The following is a 17,300-nucleotide window of genomic DNA, read 5'->3' as shown; positions in this document are numbered from 1 at the left end:
ACCCATTACCCACTGGCTGGCTCAGTGGATGGAGCATGTGACTCGACCTCAGGGTTCTAAATTCAAGCCCCACACCGGCTGTAGAGATTACTTAAATAAAAATCTTTTTTCTTAAAGATTTGTCAGAGAGCATGCACAAGCAGGGGAAGCAGCAGGCAGGAGGAGAAGCAGCCTCCCCACTGAGCAGGACACTGAGCCAAGGCAAATGCTTAACAGACTGAGCCACCCAGTGTTGAAAAACAAAACAAAAATCAGTCTTAAAAAAACAAACCCCTAGCAGTCCCTGCCATTCCCAGCGGCTAGTAATCTGCTTTGTCTATTTATTTGCCTACTTTGGCTATTTCCTGTATGTGAAATCATGCCTGGTCAGCTTCTCTCAAATCTTCCTGGTTCGTCCACCTAACATGTTGTCAATACTGCATTCCTTTTTATGGCCGAGTTATATTCCATGGTAAGGACATACATTTTCTTTATGCAGTCATCAGTTCTCATTTTTTACTTCTTGGCTCTTATGAATAGTTACTATGAACCTTCGCATACTAGTTTTGTGTGGACATATCTTCGATTCTCTCAGATACACACCTAGGAGTGGCACTGCTGGGTACTGCTCACCACTTTAAGAAACTGCCAGATGGGTCCCAAACTGTTTGCACCATTTACATTCTCATCATCAATGTACGTGGGTTCCAATGACCTCTTACGTCAGGTGGTAGCTGGCTGTTCACTTTCCAGAAGGGCTGCCGAGTGGCCAGCTGCAAAGGAGGAGTTACCCTCAAGAAGTTTGGGTCTTTCCAGGCCCACTTCATTCAGTGGAAGAGACTGAGGGCACTGGGGGTGGGGACTAAAGGTGAGGTACTGATTATTCTAGAGCTTTCCTTCTCCACATTTCCCTCAGAAATGGGTGCTTCCTGCCTTATTTTGCTAACAGCTTTACCGGAGTCAGAGGATTAAGAAGATTCCTTTCCCTTAAAAAAAAAGTACAGCCATTCAACTTTTTACATTGGAAAATGTCCCCATTGTGTTTAGTTAGAGATTAAGAGGGAAATAAACGAGGGACCTGGAAATGGAAAGAGAACAGGGACTGAGGCTCGGGGTCCATGAAGTAAATTACATTCCCAGCTTGAGTCTTCAGTAAACTGCTACTCACAGTGTGTCTCGATTTCAAAGCTGAAGGTACCAATGGGGCAAAAAAACAAAAACAAAAAGTTGAAATGCTCACTGCCAACATGGGACCAAGTGAAGGAGAGAGCGCAGAGGTTCCCTATATCAGGTGCTGATGTTTGGCACTTATACAAGGTGGTTCCTGTACTGGCGGGTAAGACCTACACCCCTTAGAATCCCCATAAACACTCATCACAGCAGGAAAGGAACACGGAACAGGAGGAAAGCCATGGAACCATGGAACCCAGTGCACTGCTCACCTCCAACCACAGGTCAAACCGAGGCTACTTAAGAAGAGGCACAGACAACAGGTGAGCAAAGTTGGGGAACATTTAGTTCCAGTGAAAGATGAAGTCTCCCAGTGAGCTGTGCTCAAAAAGTCTTGATCTACCTGGCATCTACAGTACCCTGCCAAAGAGTGGTCATTGGAGTAAGCTGTTCACTTTTTCCCCAGGGCCAAGTTTAGACCCCAAAAGTTGGTCCCAGGCAGCAGCTGCTCCTGCAGGGGAGGGGCATCCACGGAGAAGGGGACTTCAGTGAGTGGGACAGTAACACTTGACCCTCTACAGGAACATCTGCTCCTCAGCTCCCCAGACTGCCGGATCCGCAACAACCCCAGACTCCACAAATCCAGATGTGTAAACATTCAAGCTACTTAGCATTTCCTCTATTTTAAAGAACACTAGCGTTCACCTTTTTGGAAAACCCTGCATGGACCCAATGTGGCCCATACCACAGCGTAACCTCCAGGTCACCCTCCTCACAGATCTTCTTTCTGTGGAGGACAATACACGCACCCTTGTTCAATTCTGGATTAAAGGATCACACAGACGCAGATTTCCATGAAAAAACCCTCTTGTTTATTTGATTAAACAAAAATAAAATAAGCTGCATAGGAACAATTTTAAAGTCCAAAGAGACACCAACTTTGTTTTAAGGCTGTAGTAGCTGATACAGCATCTCCTTGCTACCTTCTCCAGCCTTCTCTGTGGACCACAGCGATACATTCAGAAGCCTTGTTAGCTAACACACGAGTTTTCAAACACTTTCCCATTGGTTCTTCACCTGCTCATTGCCTGTCATGCCTGCAGCCCGCAGGATAACATCTAAGATTTAAAAGTAAAAATTCAGAGGGTGGAAAAACACACCCCAAACAAAAACCCACTTTAAAGGTTTGGGAGGAAATCTTTGCTCCCCCATTCTTCACTTAATTGATGGGATCTGCACCACCACCGCAATGCCCATTTTAAAAAGTGTCAAAAGGCAGTCAGCACCCCAGATGGGCTTGCAGGAGCTTCTGTGGCCCGGAGAGTTAGTCTGGTGGTGCATATTCCTTACATGAGGTCTGCCTTGGACAAATTAAAAAAGTTTTTTAAAGGCTTAACTTAGTCATCCTAACATCAGGCAACATGCCCATGTTAATTTAATCTCTCCAATTCTGCATTCACCTTTCCCATAAAACAAAAAACAAAAACAAAAAATAAACAAGTCATGTGTTCTACACTTAAAAATTATTTTGCTGACTGGGCATGACAGCTAATGGACAGTATCAAGCAAGATTCATTTAAAAAAAAAAAAAAAAAAAACCTACCCTCCCACCCACCCATAACTAACATGCTAATTAAAAACAACATCCCTTACCCACCACCCACCCTCTCACCTGCATTGATTTTAGGGGAAAAGAATGGGGGCAGGGGAGGAAAGAAACCATACCACCCTAAAAACAAGAACACCCCAGAAACGTGAAAAATCTTCCTCTGAAGAAAAACTACACAGACTGCTAGAAGCGAAGAACTATTCCAGAGCTGGTTATTCAAAGAAAGTAAACACTTTGCTACACACATTAACATTCAGTCAGTGTGCTCTGAGATAGAGCCTTAAGAAAAATACTACCTGAGCTTGTAAGTTAATACAATCATTAAAAGGAGGTCTAAGACCATGTGGATACACAAAACTTTTAGAACCATTACTGGTTAAATGATGGATGGAAAACATCCCACCAGGCTGGCTTGTTAACCCGTAAGATCAGTTTTAAAAATAGGCATCACTGAGGTACTGCTTCACCATGACATTTTAAACCCAATCCGCAATCATTACAGTGGTCTTAGGACCCTCTCTTCCAAGCAAAACAAAACAAAACAAAAACTAGGGGAGTAAGAGAGGTGTAGAGGCAATACAGTATATCATGGTAATGTGCTTCAACTTCATCAAGTATTTAATTAAAAACAAAAAACCAAAAAAAAAAAAAAAGGAAAGAACAACCCGTCAACATGTTACCTTTGGTAGAAAACTAAACACAAAATGAAAGAGCAACCACCAGTCACACCGCTCAGTAAAGCACCACCAGTCACACCGCTCAGTAAAGCAATGATGGTCGCAATGGCCTGGTGATGAACATCCTGCTGGGTCCAGAAAAGGTACAGATACAATCACGAAGTCTAAAGGAGTCGGATTCCGTTCAAATATTTGATGTTTCCAACAACTAGACCCTTAGAATTGCTCCTAAAAGGGTAGATCTGCAGACATTCATAATATAAAGTATTTTTCTCTTGAAGAGAGAAAGAGACCTAAAGGTCTCTATTTGTAGGTTAAGTCCTCAAATAGGTCAGATGAACCAGTAGTTTCAATAATACTGAACAACAAGGTCATGGTGTGCATAATTCCTATGGGGGGGGCAGATTGGTAAGTAATACTTGGGATTTAGGATGACATTTGCCTGAGTACAGGAATATTTGGTTTTGAGGTTTCTTTTTCAAGGTCAATCAAATGTTTCTCGTGGGAGAAATCAGTTCTGGATTTATCAGGATGTTTTCTTCTAGAGCTGAAGGTGGTTTCCCCTCCTGCCCACGCCCCTGTGGATTAACAGTATGCTTTTCAGAGACCCATCAGATACGAACATGAGGTAGATGACTTTTGCCAAAAGTGAGGTAGAAATGAAACAAAAGCAAACAGTGTGGTGTGGAGCTACTGTGTGTGTCCTGTGCCCCCGGCCCGCAGGAAGCCAGGGAGAGCGAGGCCCCCCGAGGTCCTTGCTCTACGATATCCTCACGCGCGAGCAAAGTACGAGAGTCTGACTTTTATACAGCCCCAGACTGTTGGAAAATCCATCAGTGAGGTTTTAAATAAATACCTACATACTTTTTTGGCACCACTGGATTTTTGTTTTTAAACAGAAAAAACAAGCCTAGAACTTTGGCATATCTCTCACTACCTACCAGAACACAGCAACTGTAGAATCTTCCAAAGAGGAAGACAGATACAGAAACAGTATTCTGCTGCTTCAAGCCTAAAAAGACTTCCCTCCTCAAATTAAGCTTTGGCTTAACTAGAATAAAACAGACTGAGCCAATCTCAAGCCATTCTCTTATAGCTCCATCACAAAGTGCCTCCAATCTGGCAACTTTTATTGGCCCAACACACAATTTAGATTCTGCTTATGGTACCCCTGTAGGTGTTTCCCCAAATAAGTTAGACTTAAAAGGGCATCCATCCATCAAAGATTAGTGCACGTGCATCCTGCCCGGGCCACTGGGCTCCAGCCAACTCGCGTGCCACCTGCCAGCCACCAGAGAGCAGAGGTTTCTGAGACAATATTGCTTCTTGTGAACAAATTTACAGAGAATTTTTTTTTTTAAGATTAACACTTTTGAAATGTTAACTGTCAACCAAAAGTGGTTTTTATTTGTGGGTTACTTAGATGTCCTTTAGCCATCTCAACACCCAGACTTACATATCCAAATCCAACTGGCATCTCCACACACACACTGACCTCATATCCTGTACCATTCCCGCCACCTGCCCAGATGGGACACACATGGGGATGACCGGCTGAATACCACATTGACTTAACAAACAGTTTATACTCCTCTCTCGTAGTCCCTACAACCTTTTCTTTTCACCATGTTCAAGTCTCTCCTCCTCATCCACCCAATTCCTACTCACCCTAGCATCACCCAAAAGGCAGGAGATAGCCAGTTAAAAACCCCAATTTTCATCAGCCTCACTCACACTAGCGTTCCAAATGTTGGCTTTCCTCCTCTTTCCTTGATTTGGAGCATTCCACATCGTACAATAAACACACTCCAAAGTGCTTCGCACCAGTCCCTGTGGGTCAGGAGTCAATCATGGGCAGCCACAGATGGCCAGTGTTTTAAAAACAAAAGCTTCCCATGTGGGACCACGTTTCTCAAATGGCCGTGATGCACAGTTCTGAGTGCAGAAAAGGTGAGGAGATGTACCACCACTGAGGGGAAAGAGGCAGCATCGTACACTTAACTCATTTCAGGGGAGGACCTACTAGCTTTGAGCCTGTGAACTGGTCAGTCTATTAATTAAAACCCGATCATTTCAGACAAGTGTGGAAACCCTGGCTTTACAACCAAATCCACAGAGAAATGCTAACTATAGAGTTTTATGTTACGGCTATTCACCAAAATAATTTCTCACTCAGGTCCCATGATTCCCCCACATCCGGGGACACCGGAAGGACAGATCAGAGTAAAAATGATAGAATCAAAGGTAGTAACTACCCGAAGTAACTCATGCCGGGTTTCTGAGAATGCTTCTAAGAATTTTCAAGATCAATTTCTTCAATAAAATTTTGTAAGCATTTAAAACCAGTTGTCTTTGGTGTTTAAGGGTGGTTTGTTGGGTGGTTGGGGGTGGGTGGGGACTGAGGGGTGGAGGGGCGGAAGATCAGCACCAAGTTATTTCCAAAATAAAAAACAGTATAAATGCTTAATTACACAAACTCTTCACCAAAGAACATAGAACCCAGGGGCAAATAAAAGGCCACTGAATAGATTGGGGAAGAATTCGAAATTAAATGCTTCAGCATTTAAGGGTGGACTTAGAAAGTAAGATTTCCTGAAGCCTCCTTGCCCTGAAACACAGCAGCTGGGAGGGAGTGGTCTGACACGAACTTTCCAGTTTGGGGATCCTATATTGCATGCAGTTCTCCTTTATGAAATAAGTTTGTTCCCATTTTGGTCATTCAGAAACCCCAGAACTAAATCAAGGAGGACACAGGGTACCCTGAAGTGGTAAATGCTCCCCCCAAAAAGGGGGGGGGGGGGAAATGATTTGATTGACTTGCTCACTTCCCCCATCAACTCCTTTTCTTTTGGGATGACAAAAACAAATTGCTCCACAAGTTTCTTCTTTCAGTTCCTTTAAAACTACATCTCTACTGCAAGGGGAATTTCTCCAAAATACAAAACAGAAACTGAGGTTAGTCCTTCTGTTTGAACAAGAGGTTTCCCTGGAAGCCCCCGTCATCTGAGAGCACCACTGGCTCCTGAGGCACGCTCCTCCAGAATGTGGTTCTCATTCAGTACCTGAGAGAATGCAGGGACCCACATAGGTTCTTGAAAGCAGATCAGTTCTGCCTACTTCCACTTGAAAGACAGATAATGCCCAGAAGCACAAGCCTTTGTACCCAAGTCCAGCTTACTGCAAACCAACCCTGTAAAGTGACGGACGCCATCCCACAGTTCTGCAGCGGGAGCCTGGCTTCGATTTTCATTCTTTGGTACCAAGACAGAGGTGTAACAAAGATATTACATCCTACATTTTGGGTTGGGACAATTTGGTTTACAAATCTTTTACATTCAAAGGCCTCTGGGGAGTAAATTCACGTTAACCATGAAGTCCTACTGCATGGCCCGGGAGCAGACCACTCTGGAAGACGGACCCAAGCGGAGGGTGTAGGGATGGGTTGTTCCTATTCATTTGACTTTCAAACATTCTATTTCCCTGAACTTCCAAAGCAGGAAAAAATTGTGCTTTTAAAGGAAAAGTTCATTCCTTGGCCTACTCTTCTTAGAAAAAGAAACACCTAACATTATCGACAGAACAACATTCAAGCCAGGGTAAGGGATTGACCTCCACCCTCCCGCAGACGTTGTGGGTAGCCTGCTGCTTTCTTATGCTCTCTACGGACCACCTCGGCACATGCACATCCGCCCACACTCAAGTCCACAGGCCGGGCAGGTCAGACACCCTCTTTCTGAAAATGAGGCTGATTCTTCCTTCCACTGAACTTTATAAACAATAACAAGCTAAGAATACTTAACTTCTGAGAATACTTTTAATCGAAAATCCTAAGCTACATCTATTTTTTAGAAACCCAAGTGTGAAAGAAAAGTTTCTTTGGGTGGTGGTGTACGCTCCTCAGCTTTACTATGTTGGTGTAGACAGCTCAGTCACGCACACACGCACACCATCCCTTAAAAAGAAGCAAAGATTACATACCCTAAAACAGGAATAGAACAGTCTGCTTTTCTTGGCCTGCAAGCCACAGCCACATCCACATCCACGTCTTCTAAGAATAAGAAAAGATGCTGAACAGGGTGATAAACACACTGAGGTATTAAAGGAGAACACAGAAAAGTTCTCTGTTGCAGCATTAAAAAAAAATTTTTCAAAAAAAGATTCTTAAAAAGATCAAGACCACAACACAATCTAATCCCATAACACAGTATTCTCCAGAACACAAATACTCTACAACTCAGCATTTTAAACCTTATTTTTCCACATTTTATAGTTTTTCTTTTTTTTCTTTTTTTACTTAGTAGTTCTTTCATGTTTCCTTGGCTCAATCTACAGAGTACACCCCACCACACACCCAGTGCCCCCCCAGCCACAGAAACACCAGGCTTGTGCATATCACGCCCCACAACGGGTCAGAGGGGAACGTGAACTCCGCTGAGTGAGGGTGGGGAGGAGGGCAGAGGGCCTGCTGGAGAAGGAAATGTAAAGATTTATGAGGTAGATAGAAATTATCACGTCACAGGCTCAATCCCTGCAGAAAAGATAAGTACATTCATCTGTAAAAAAATAAAGATGAGGTAGGACTTAAGCAATGTTGTACTCTTCTTGTTCTCTTTAAACAAAAGAAAAAAAGAAATTTCCCTGAGACTGTTTCTTCTTTGAAATTCAAAAGGAGAGAGACAGACAGACAGAGAGAAAGAGAAAGAGAGAAAGAGAGATGCACGCACAGCCCAAACACAGAAGCCTTGTGAACGTGATCAGAAGATGAGGATCCGATTGTTGCCAAAGTCCACCACCACAATCATCCCGTCGGGGGTGACAGCGATGCCAGACGGGCGGTCCATCTGCCCAAAGCCACTGCCCTGGGCGCCAAACTTGCACAGGAAGCTGCCATTGGACTCGAACATCTGCACGCGGTGGTTCCTGGAGTCGGCCACGATGATGCGCCCCTCCTGGTCCACGGCCACACCCTGTGGGCGCAGGAACTGCCCATTACCCGTGCCCTCGGAGCCCAGGAAGCGCGCGGACTGGCAATCAGGGTGGATGACCAGGAGCCGGTGGTTGTTGAAGTCGGTGACCACCAAGTGGCCCTCATGGTTGAAGGCCACGCCACGGGGGGAGTCAAAGTGCTTCCAGAGAGCCCCCTCGAAGCCGTACTTATTCAGGAAGACGCCATCTGGCCCGAACAGCTGGATCCGGTGGTTGCGGGTGTCAGAAACCAGGATCTTACCCTCAGAATTCACCGCCACATCCCAAGGGTAGTTGAACTGCCCATTTTTGGTTCCCTTCTCGCCGAACTTGAGCAGGAACTGGCCCTCAAACGTGAAAACCTGGATGCGATGATTGTCCTTGTCGGCCACCACAATCCTGCGGGAGGCATCGCAGGCCACGCCAGCTGGCCGGTCGAACTGCCCAGGTCGGGAGCCCAGGGTGCCAAATTTGTGGTGGAAGGTGCCACATGGCTTGAACACCTGGATGCGGTTGTTGCTGCGGTCGGCCACGACGATGTAGCCCTCCTTGTCCACACTCACGCCCCAGGGGCGGCAGAGCTTGCCGTCACTGTCGCCCTCGCTGCCAAAGCTCAGGCCCGGGAGCCCAATGCCCACGTAGCTGCGGCCCGACTTGACCACCACCTTGAAGGGGCTGTTCTCGATGTGCTGGTTGCACATGGTGACCGACACCAGGTGCTCGCCCTCCAGCTGCGGCCGGTAACTCACCACATAGGTCCCGTTCTGCTGGTCGCTCACCTCGGCACCAAATAGGTTGCCATCAGGGCCCAAGACCACAGCTGACATCAGGTCGCCTCCAGAGAGGCGAGGCTCCCCATCATGGTCGTAGCCAATAACTGTGAAGGAGGCCACCTTACCCTGGAGGGCCCGCTTGAGGCCATCCCCCGTGGCTTTGGTGAGTGGTGCGAAGGCCCCACTGCTGACGAAGCCGAATGACTTGATGGCAAGGTACAGGGCCTGGTCAGGGGGTGTGAACATGACACGGTCGTCTTCCTGGGGCTGCAGGAAGCCGCGCACGGTCTTCAGCTCCTGCACCTGGGCCAGCATGCGGTCCCGGGCCAGCAGGACATCCAGCGCCCGGCCCTCCTCCAGCACCTGCTGGACGGCACTGATGGTGCTCTCCAGCTTGTTGAGGCTCTGCCGCAGCTTCTCCACCTGCAGGTACAGGGACTTGGCTTTCACCTGGCGGATCTTCTCCACCTGGAGGGGGAGAGCAGGGAGACAGGAGGGAGGCTTTGAGGCAAGCAAGAGCAACAACATACCAGGCGACAAGGGTGATGAGGGAGATGAGAGACTCGCCCTCAGAACCACCCGGAGGAGGTGAGGGCAGGGCCCAAGAAACCACTGGTCCGTGCTCTTCAAAAATGGCAGAGATCGGGCACCTGGGTGGCTCAGTGGGTTAAAGCCTCTGCCTTCGGCTCAGGTCATGATCCCAGGGTCCTGGGATCGAGCCCCGCATCGGGCTCTCTGCTCAGCGGGGAGCCTGCTTCCTCCTCTCTCTCTGCCTCTCTGCCTCCTTGTGATCTCTGTCAAATAAATAAATAAAATCTTTAAAAAAAAAAAAATGGCAGAGATCCAAGGTCAAAGGGAGGCCGAGGAACGATGCCAATTACGAAAGATGACTACAAACAGGACGGCAACTTTCAGCACAGGATCCTCAACTGGGGGAAGCTGCCATTCAAGACTATGCTGGTGCACACCAACGAGGAACCAAGGGACTAGACCCCAGCATGCTGTCAACTGAACTTCCTGCTTTTGAGTAACAGGGATGATGGAACTGCTTGCCTTTGCTCAGAGGAAATAAACACAAAAGTGTTAGTGGGTAAAGAAGCATCCTGTCTCCCCCACGCCAATTTACTCCACTTGAATCAAAGTAGGTTGACAATAGGGCAAAATGTAAATTGGGTGTATCTGGGGGAAAGGATTCAGGGAGTTCTTTTATTATTCCTGTCACTTAGAAATAAAATGTAAAAGCTAAGAACAGTCATATAACCAATGTTTACGGAGCACCTGCTTTGTGCTAGACACTGGAGGTGCGTAATGACCAGTACAGAATGTGGTCCTTGCCCTCACCAGCAGACTTCCCAGGGTACTAAGAGCACAAGGCCAGGCAGCACTCCCCAAGGGTGGAATTTTCAGTGTAGCCACAGGGCCTCCAATCTCTTCAATGACGTCTCCTCTGCTCTACCGCCCTGCCTCACCCCATTCTCTACTCCCCGAGAGAGGGAAAGAGGAAAAAGGGAGGGAAGGAGGCATGGAAAAGACGAACCATGTGCGAAGCAAGTGAAGGGATCCGACGAGAACCCAATTTAAGATCACAGCCCATACCTCCCTGCCCTGCCACACCCCCCACTGTGGTCTTCTATCTTCACAGGGAGCCTAAAAGGCCACACACACCCCGAATTTGGAGACAGTAAGTCTTTGAAACCACTGGCCTGCGGTATTTCCAGAGGAGCCCTCTAAACTAAATTGCTGTAATCTATAAACCTGAATTCTGACCTGCTAAAATAATTCTGCTTCTGAGGTTCTCAAACCCACGATCTGGGAAGCTGGGATTTTGTGACCAATGAAACAGAGCCACTTCTCCATTCTTTTGCATTAAATGGAGAAAAAAGCCTTCTAATTCAAAGTGATTTCCCCTGTGAAGAGGATAAATGAGTGTCCCAGCTGATTTGTGCCATTACGTAGACCGAACCAGGACTGCTGAGAGCCCCACTACTCAGAATGCCACAGAAAGGCTATTTCACAATACAACTCTACTACTGGGGAGGCCCGGATTTCAGTCAGATTTTGGTGGCAGGTGGGTGTGTGTGTGTGTGTGTGTGTGTGTGTGTGTGTGTATGAAATGATGTTTTTTAAACACATTCATGCTTTTCCGTCTGTCCACTCTGGAAACAGGACACGTATGTGCAGAGGGCCCCACGTGGGGAAAGATCAAAGAGAAGCTTTGTCCTCTGGTTTTTCATTGGGCCAAACCTCTGGGCTTTGGTCTGGATTCCTCAACTAGGCAGCTGCAACTAATCCCACAAGGTAGCCAAGTCCACTGGAAATCTCTAAGCCACAAGCATGAGGAAGTTCATCTAGATACCCACAGCTGGGTCCCCCGGTACTCAAGTATCTTCAGTAGTGGGAATGCAAGAAAAAAAGATGTGTAATGAGGACGTAGGAGGGCAGAGACAGGCAGGAAGGCTTTGCTGGGAGGGGCAGAAAAGTCAGTAGGTATAGTAATAAAACGTATAGACAATGACTGAGATATGTCCAGAATGAGCATGCATATTTTGGAGGTTATCTGAGCTTTAGAAATGAAATAGAAACAAAGTGTATTACACAAAGAGATGGACTCTTCTTCCCAATTTGCATCTCCAAGACTCAAAACTTGCTTTCCCTGCCTCTTGCAAGAGAATTGCCTTTAGGGAAGAGGACAGGAGTCAGCCTCACAAGAGGGAGGGTACCTAAGGTAACTCCTCTGCACAAAGGCCTTTTCATCAGCAAATCCAGAAGAGCAAGTCTGTGGCAGAGTTCACCAGGGAGCTCTCAGGTTGCACAAAGTGAGCCCCTCTCAGTGATAATTAACATTCGTGGGTGGCATTAGCCTGGCAGACTGTGGGGGCATGTTAGCGTCTGGAAACCACATCAGGCCCACAAAGATGCCTGCATGAAGTATGTGCTGAATTAAATCTTAAAAACTTTAAAAAAAAAACTTTTAAAAAAAATCTGACAGAAAGAGATCACAAGTAGGCAGAGAGGCAGGCAGAGAGAGAGAGGAGGAAGCAGGCTTCCTCCTGAGCAGAGAGCCTGATGTGGGACTCGATCCCAGGACCCTGAGATCATGACCTGAGCTGAAGGCAGAGGCTTAACCCACTGAGCCACCCAGGCACCCTTAAAAAGTTTTTCTATCCAAGGATTCTTCTCTTCTCGTTAAAAGGCGACCAAGCCATCTTCTTTGAGAGGTCAGCAGAGACAGAGGGCAATTAGTTATGGGCTAACTAATTGGAAAATGCAATGCAAAACCCAACACGGCCTTCCAGAACATTTTAGGGCATGGTGATTGGTGAGGATAGCTTTCAGACACTGAGATCCCATCTCTACCTTCACAAAGTTCAGATGATTAAAACAAGCATGCACACACCTAAGTGCATCCTTTTTAATGAGCTATGTGTATGGTCTTATTCATGCATTAAGAGAATGGCATTACAGAGTTGAAGTGGCTGGAGGTACATGTCCACTCATAGGCATAGTCTCCCCTCTTCCTGGGGCAGGAGGTAAAGACCAGAGAAGAAAATGCTGGCCTGAGGACTTGGGTGGAGAGAGTCATCTTTCCAGCTGATACTTATCGCAACAGCACATCAGCCTGCTCCGCACCTTCCTGCTGCAACAGAAGAAGGCATTCGCTTGCTGCCCTCCCTAGTGGGAAACTGGTTTCTCACAAGGGGTCAGGAAGTGCAACCAGGCAGGAAACCAAAAATAAGGACATGTCCCAGCAGCCTGCTTTCACAACAGCCTCATCTGCGCCTCCTTCTGCCTCGAGTGTGCATAAAACAGGAGGCTCCTTCTGGTTCTTGGGACACCTGACTACTCCTAGAAAACCTTCTCATGGCTTAAGCACTAGGACGGCACCCACAATGTTACAGGGACTCCTGCATCTTCCTGCCAACAAACTTCATGAAAAACCTCCAACTGTTCTAAACCTCGAGCTGGGATCTGGGATCTGACCAGAAAATCCTTGTGGTTTTGACGCAGTGCACAGAAAAACTGTTGGCCAGCCAGCAGCACCCATTACCTTCCACAGCAGCTCGCACTCCCGCTCCTCCAGGGCCTTCTTGTGCCTTGCCGTCACAGCTTTGACCTCCGACTGGACCACCTTTGCCTTCATCTCCACCTGCTCTGCCACCGTCTGGGCCTGCTCGATGCTCAACTGGAAAAGCAAGAAGTTCATGGCATCAGAAGGACCTCCACGCCTCACGCAAAGCACTGAGTCTGCTTGTCTCAAACCCAAGGAGCTAACTCCCTAAGGCCCAGGACCATTTGATCCAGGTCCCCGGACAGAAAGCTGCCTGCAAGGAGAGCTCCGCATCTGTCTGACAGAAACTGAAGGAGCTGCTGGCAAGCGCTGGGCTTCTTTGTGAGGGAAATGGCACCGACATGTGAACTTCGGCCCTATTAGGAGCTACTCTGACACAGTGAACCCAGTGTAGTTGGGTACAAGCAGAAAAGTGGGAACAAAGATTGGATGTGAAATGTATTACCACCCAAACCACTTCCCACAGACGTTCTGGCCTTCCTCGCCATGGGGGAAAACCCGCAGGTGGGAACAGCACTCAGGTCAAGGTGCGTCATAGCCACAGGCCAGGAGTTAGCCACCATGCTCCTGTCAAGTCATTAGTATCACAGCTCATTCCAACCCCAAGTGACACTGGGGATACTGTCCGATCTGCCAGGGAAACCATGCATGCCAGGCCCTCTGATCAGTCAGTCAGCCTGCCAGACCATCCCCGCACCACCACACATCCCACTCTGTCCCACCAGCCCTAGGTAAATCAGCCAGTCTAATCAAAGGTATTACTGCTCATAAAAAATTAATCAAGACAGAAGGCCCAATGTTTTCATTAATATTATATGATGTTTTGAAAAGCCACAAGGATTTCTTTGATACACTGAGGTATTAAATCAGGGATTCCAAACTGCTGATGATGCAACAGGTCTTAGGGTGTTTGTTCCACATCAGGAGGGGCCTAGAGAAGCACTGAAGGTCCGGAGCCTGGTCTGAGTTCAGGAACTGCTCACAGGTGACCAACCCTGAGTATGCCCTGGACCAAGAGTTTTCAGCTTGTGGAGCACATCTACAACTGAGGCCATCTTGGGCAAAGCAGGCTGGACGGTCATCCTAGAAGTCAGGTTACCCAGTTCCAAACCCTAGTTCCACGTCCTACTACTTGGAAGGCCCCAGAAAAGTGCCTTGCTTTCTGCAACTTCGGCCAACAGGAGGAGAAGACAGGATAACACATGGACGGAGCTCAGAGAGTAAAAACGATAGAGGTTACCAACAGCGCTCAGCTGAGAAACATCGCAGTTAAGACCACAAGCATCCTTTTCCTTCATCCCACCTAACTCCCATCATACAGGTATGATCATGTACCTAGACCTACTTACATTTCTTAACCCACTTTGCTTTTAAATTCTGATAAAATAGGTAGAACATAAAATGCACCATTATTGACATTTAGCACATTCCACAGTTGTATAAGCATCACAACCGTCTAGCTCCAAACACTTCCATCAGTGAAAGGAAGCTTCCATACACATTAGGCAGTCTTTCTCCATCTCCCCTCCGCTCCCCCATGGCAACCGTATTCTGCTTGGTCTCTACACTGCTGTCTATTCTGGATATTTCACAGAAAGGGAATCAAACAATACATGAGCAGTCTTATTTGTACGAACATGCTTCCATGTAACAGTTGTGACTCATTGTCACTTACAATTGGGGACACCCCCTTAATCTCTCAATCAAGAGGACACGCCAGTGGCACGAAAGTCACACCCACATTGCAGCTGCACCCAAACCACCCGTGGCTGCCGTGGGCTAACTGCTCAAGGCATTCTCTGCCCCAATCCTTGTGAGGCTTAAAGATCAGAGGTGGCACTTGGGTCAACCTGGAATGCTCATGGACTATCCATGGCCTGGAATGCCTTCTCTTCCTGAACTAGCAGTGAAGGACGCCTTCCCATGTTTCTGTTCCACCTTTACTATCCTGCCCCAAGTGTCATTACATATCAAACTACATGGGGACTAGGTACATAGCCACTGGGTTGTAGTAGGAACAATCTCTATTTACACTTGCTAACATCTACAGTCATAACCATATTTATTAAAGGAGTAGGTAACTATATTGGGTTAAATATGGTCTCCCCCACATTCAGGCTGATTAGTTAAGAGGAAGTCATACGTAGACTAGAGCGAGTCCTAAATCCACTGAAGGCCAAGTGAGACAGGCAGGCAGAAGGAAGACCACATGAAGACAGATGCAGAAGTTAGGAGTGATGCCGGTTAACAAGCCAAGGAAAACCACAGATTGCTAGCAACTACCAGAAGCTTGGAAAGAGCAGGGTAAGATTCTTCCCTATAGCCTTCCGAGAGCACAGCCTAGCTGACACCCGGACTTTGGTCTTCTAACCCTGGAACTCTATCTATGAGAATAAATTCCTACTATTTAAGTCACCAGTTTATACTGTAATAGTAGCCCTAGGAAACAGCAGACAACAAACTGAATCAGAAAGAAATATCCCAATGACTGAAAGAGAAGAAAAATGAGACTGACCTATCAGTGAATGTGTACAAGGTTTCTTAATAGACTTGGCAGATTTCAAACGTCTCAGGCAGTTGGGATTGATTTAGAAGATGGGAAACCTCACTAGACATTTAAACAGAGGTGATTTAACGTAGAAAATAGGACTGAGCGGGAAACAGAGAACTGCCAGGGCAAAGGGCATGCGCAGGATGGCAGACGGACTGTGCCTGCAGTTGGTGGCCAGCGGCCACTGCTGGGCCTGGAGAACAAAGACAGGAGAGCAAGGGTTACAGGTAGGGACCAGGGGCCATGCCCAGCTCCTTCTGGAAGTCGCCGGACCTAACCTCTCTGCTTCTGGTGAAAAACTGCTGCTGATAAGAACAAGAAGTCAAATGGAAGAAGGAAGTCCCTTTTCCCAACGTCCGGATTTGTGATTTGAAGGGCTGTGGCTCCAGCACCACAGGGCACTAGTGTGAAAGGGTCGGTCACGAGGGAAAGAACCTATAACCCGTACACCCTGTCTTCGGACGTGTTGGTATTCATGGGCACTAGCTGGTGTCCGAGTCAAAATAGCACTGAGGCAATCAAGCCTTTGCCCATGTATTTCTCAGCTTCCTCAATGGAAAACAGAAGCGGCCAAGTGCTTTCTATTTATACCAATGCCATAGGACTTATCGAACTAATTCTCCACAAAAACCAGAAGAAATGGAGTAATAGGCCTACCTTCCCACAGGGCAAGAATGGACAGGAGACTGCCAGGGACCACCCCCTCTGTGTAGTAAGTGGGTTTACATAGCAAATGCTCTTTCTACTATCCTCTCCCTCTAATGTATCCTAGCCAGGCTTGCTCCCTTGTATTTCCTGCCAGGTCCCCAGCAGGCCCTTGGGCCTGGAATTGTAGGACAAGAACGGTTTCTTCCATTTTTCAGTCAGCTGGAAGGGTTGTACAAAGCCCCTTCTGTAATCTGAGGGATCAAGTGTGCAAGGATAGGATCATTCCTAGGGTTAAGAGTCATAAAAGCCCTATGTACAGAGATGAAAAATAGAGCTTTCTTTTCCAAATCATACACAGTCTTGTCAAGCACTGCATTCCAAGATATGCAGACCAGGACCTGCTAAACTAGTTCCCATTATCTAAACAGGGCATTTGAAGGAAACAGGGGCAGGTGGGGTAGGGAAATGACAGGTAAAAGAGCTAAGTAAATTTCAAAAACAGAAATATACAATTTGCAATTAAGGAGGGAAAATTAAAAATACTCAATAAGCCTGGGCCTTGGGTAGATGCGGGGTTGCCTTTTAGAAGTTAAAAGATCCAATCAAACAGCTGAAAGCTGAGGGTCTCAATGTAGGCAGACCAATCAGTACATTCCAGCTGAAGGGCAGGCTACTTAGTATAGAGGAGGGGGAAGCTGCCTGGGTTTCATAGGCAAGAGCACAGAATTCAATTCATGATGTCTGCTAGGGGAACCTGGCAAGGCCTGGTGACTGGTACTAAAAGTGTTCTGATAGGGGCGCTTGGGAGGTGTTCAGACAGTTAAGCTTCTGACTTCAGCTCAGTTCATGATCTTGGGGT

General features: G+C 47.0%; 1 protein-coding gene across 1 annotated transcript in view; it reads right to left on the bottom strand.

Annotated features, from left to right (window-relative positions):
- Positions 1-2,821: 2,821 nt before the first annotated feature.
- Positions 2,822-17,300, bottom strand: part of TRIM71 (tripartite motif containing 71) — a 67,907-nt gene continuing 53,428 nt past the window's right edge. Inside the window, exons 3-4 of the mRNA XM_059388311.1 lie at positions 13,222-13,356; positions 2,822-9,641 (exon numbers count right to left, since the gene is read on the bottom strand). Coding sequence (XP_059244294.1) covers positions 8,190-9,641; positions 13,222-13,356 — 1,587 coding nt within the window. The 3' untranslated portion in view covers positions 2,822-8,189. The remainder of the gene's footprint in view (positions 9,642-13,221; positions 13,357-17,300) is intronic.

The sequence above is a fragment of the Mustela nigripes genome, chromosome 2, assembly GCF_022355385.1.
Source record: "Mustela nigripes isolate SB6536 chromosome 2, MUSNIG.SB6536, whole genome shotgun sequence".
NCBI classification, from domain to species: Eukaryota; Metazoa; Chordata; class Mammalia; order Carnivora; family Mustelidae; genus Mustela; species Mustela nigripes.
This window is presented reverse-complemented; position numbering and strand designations above follow the sequence as displayed.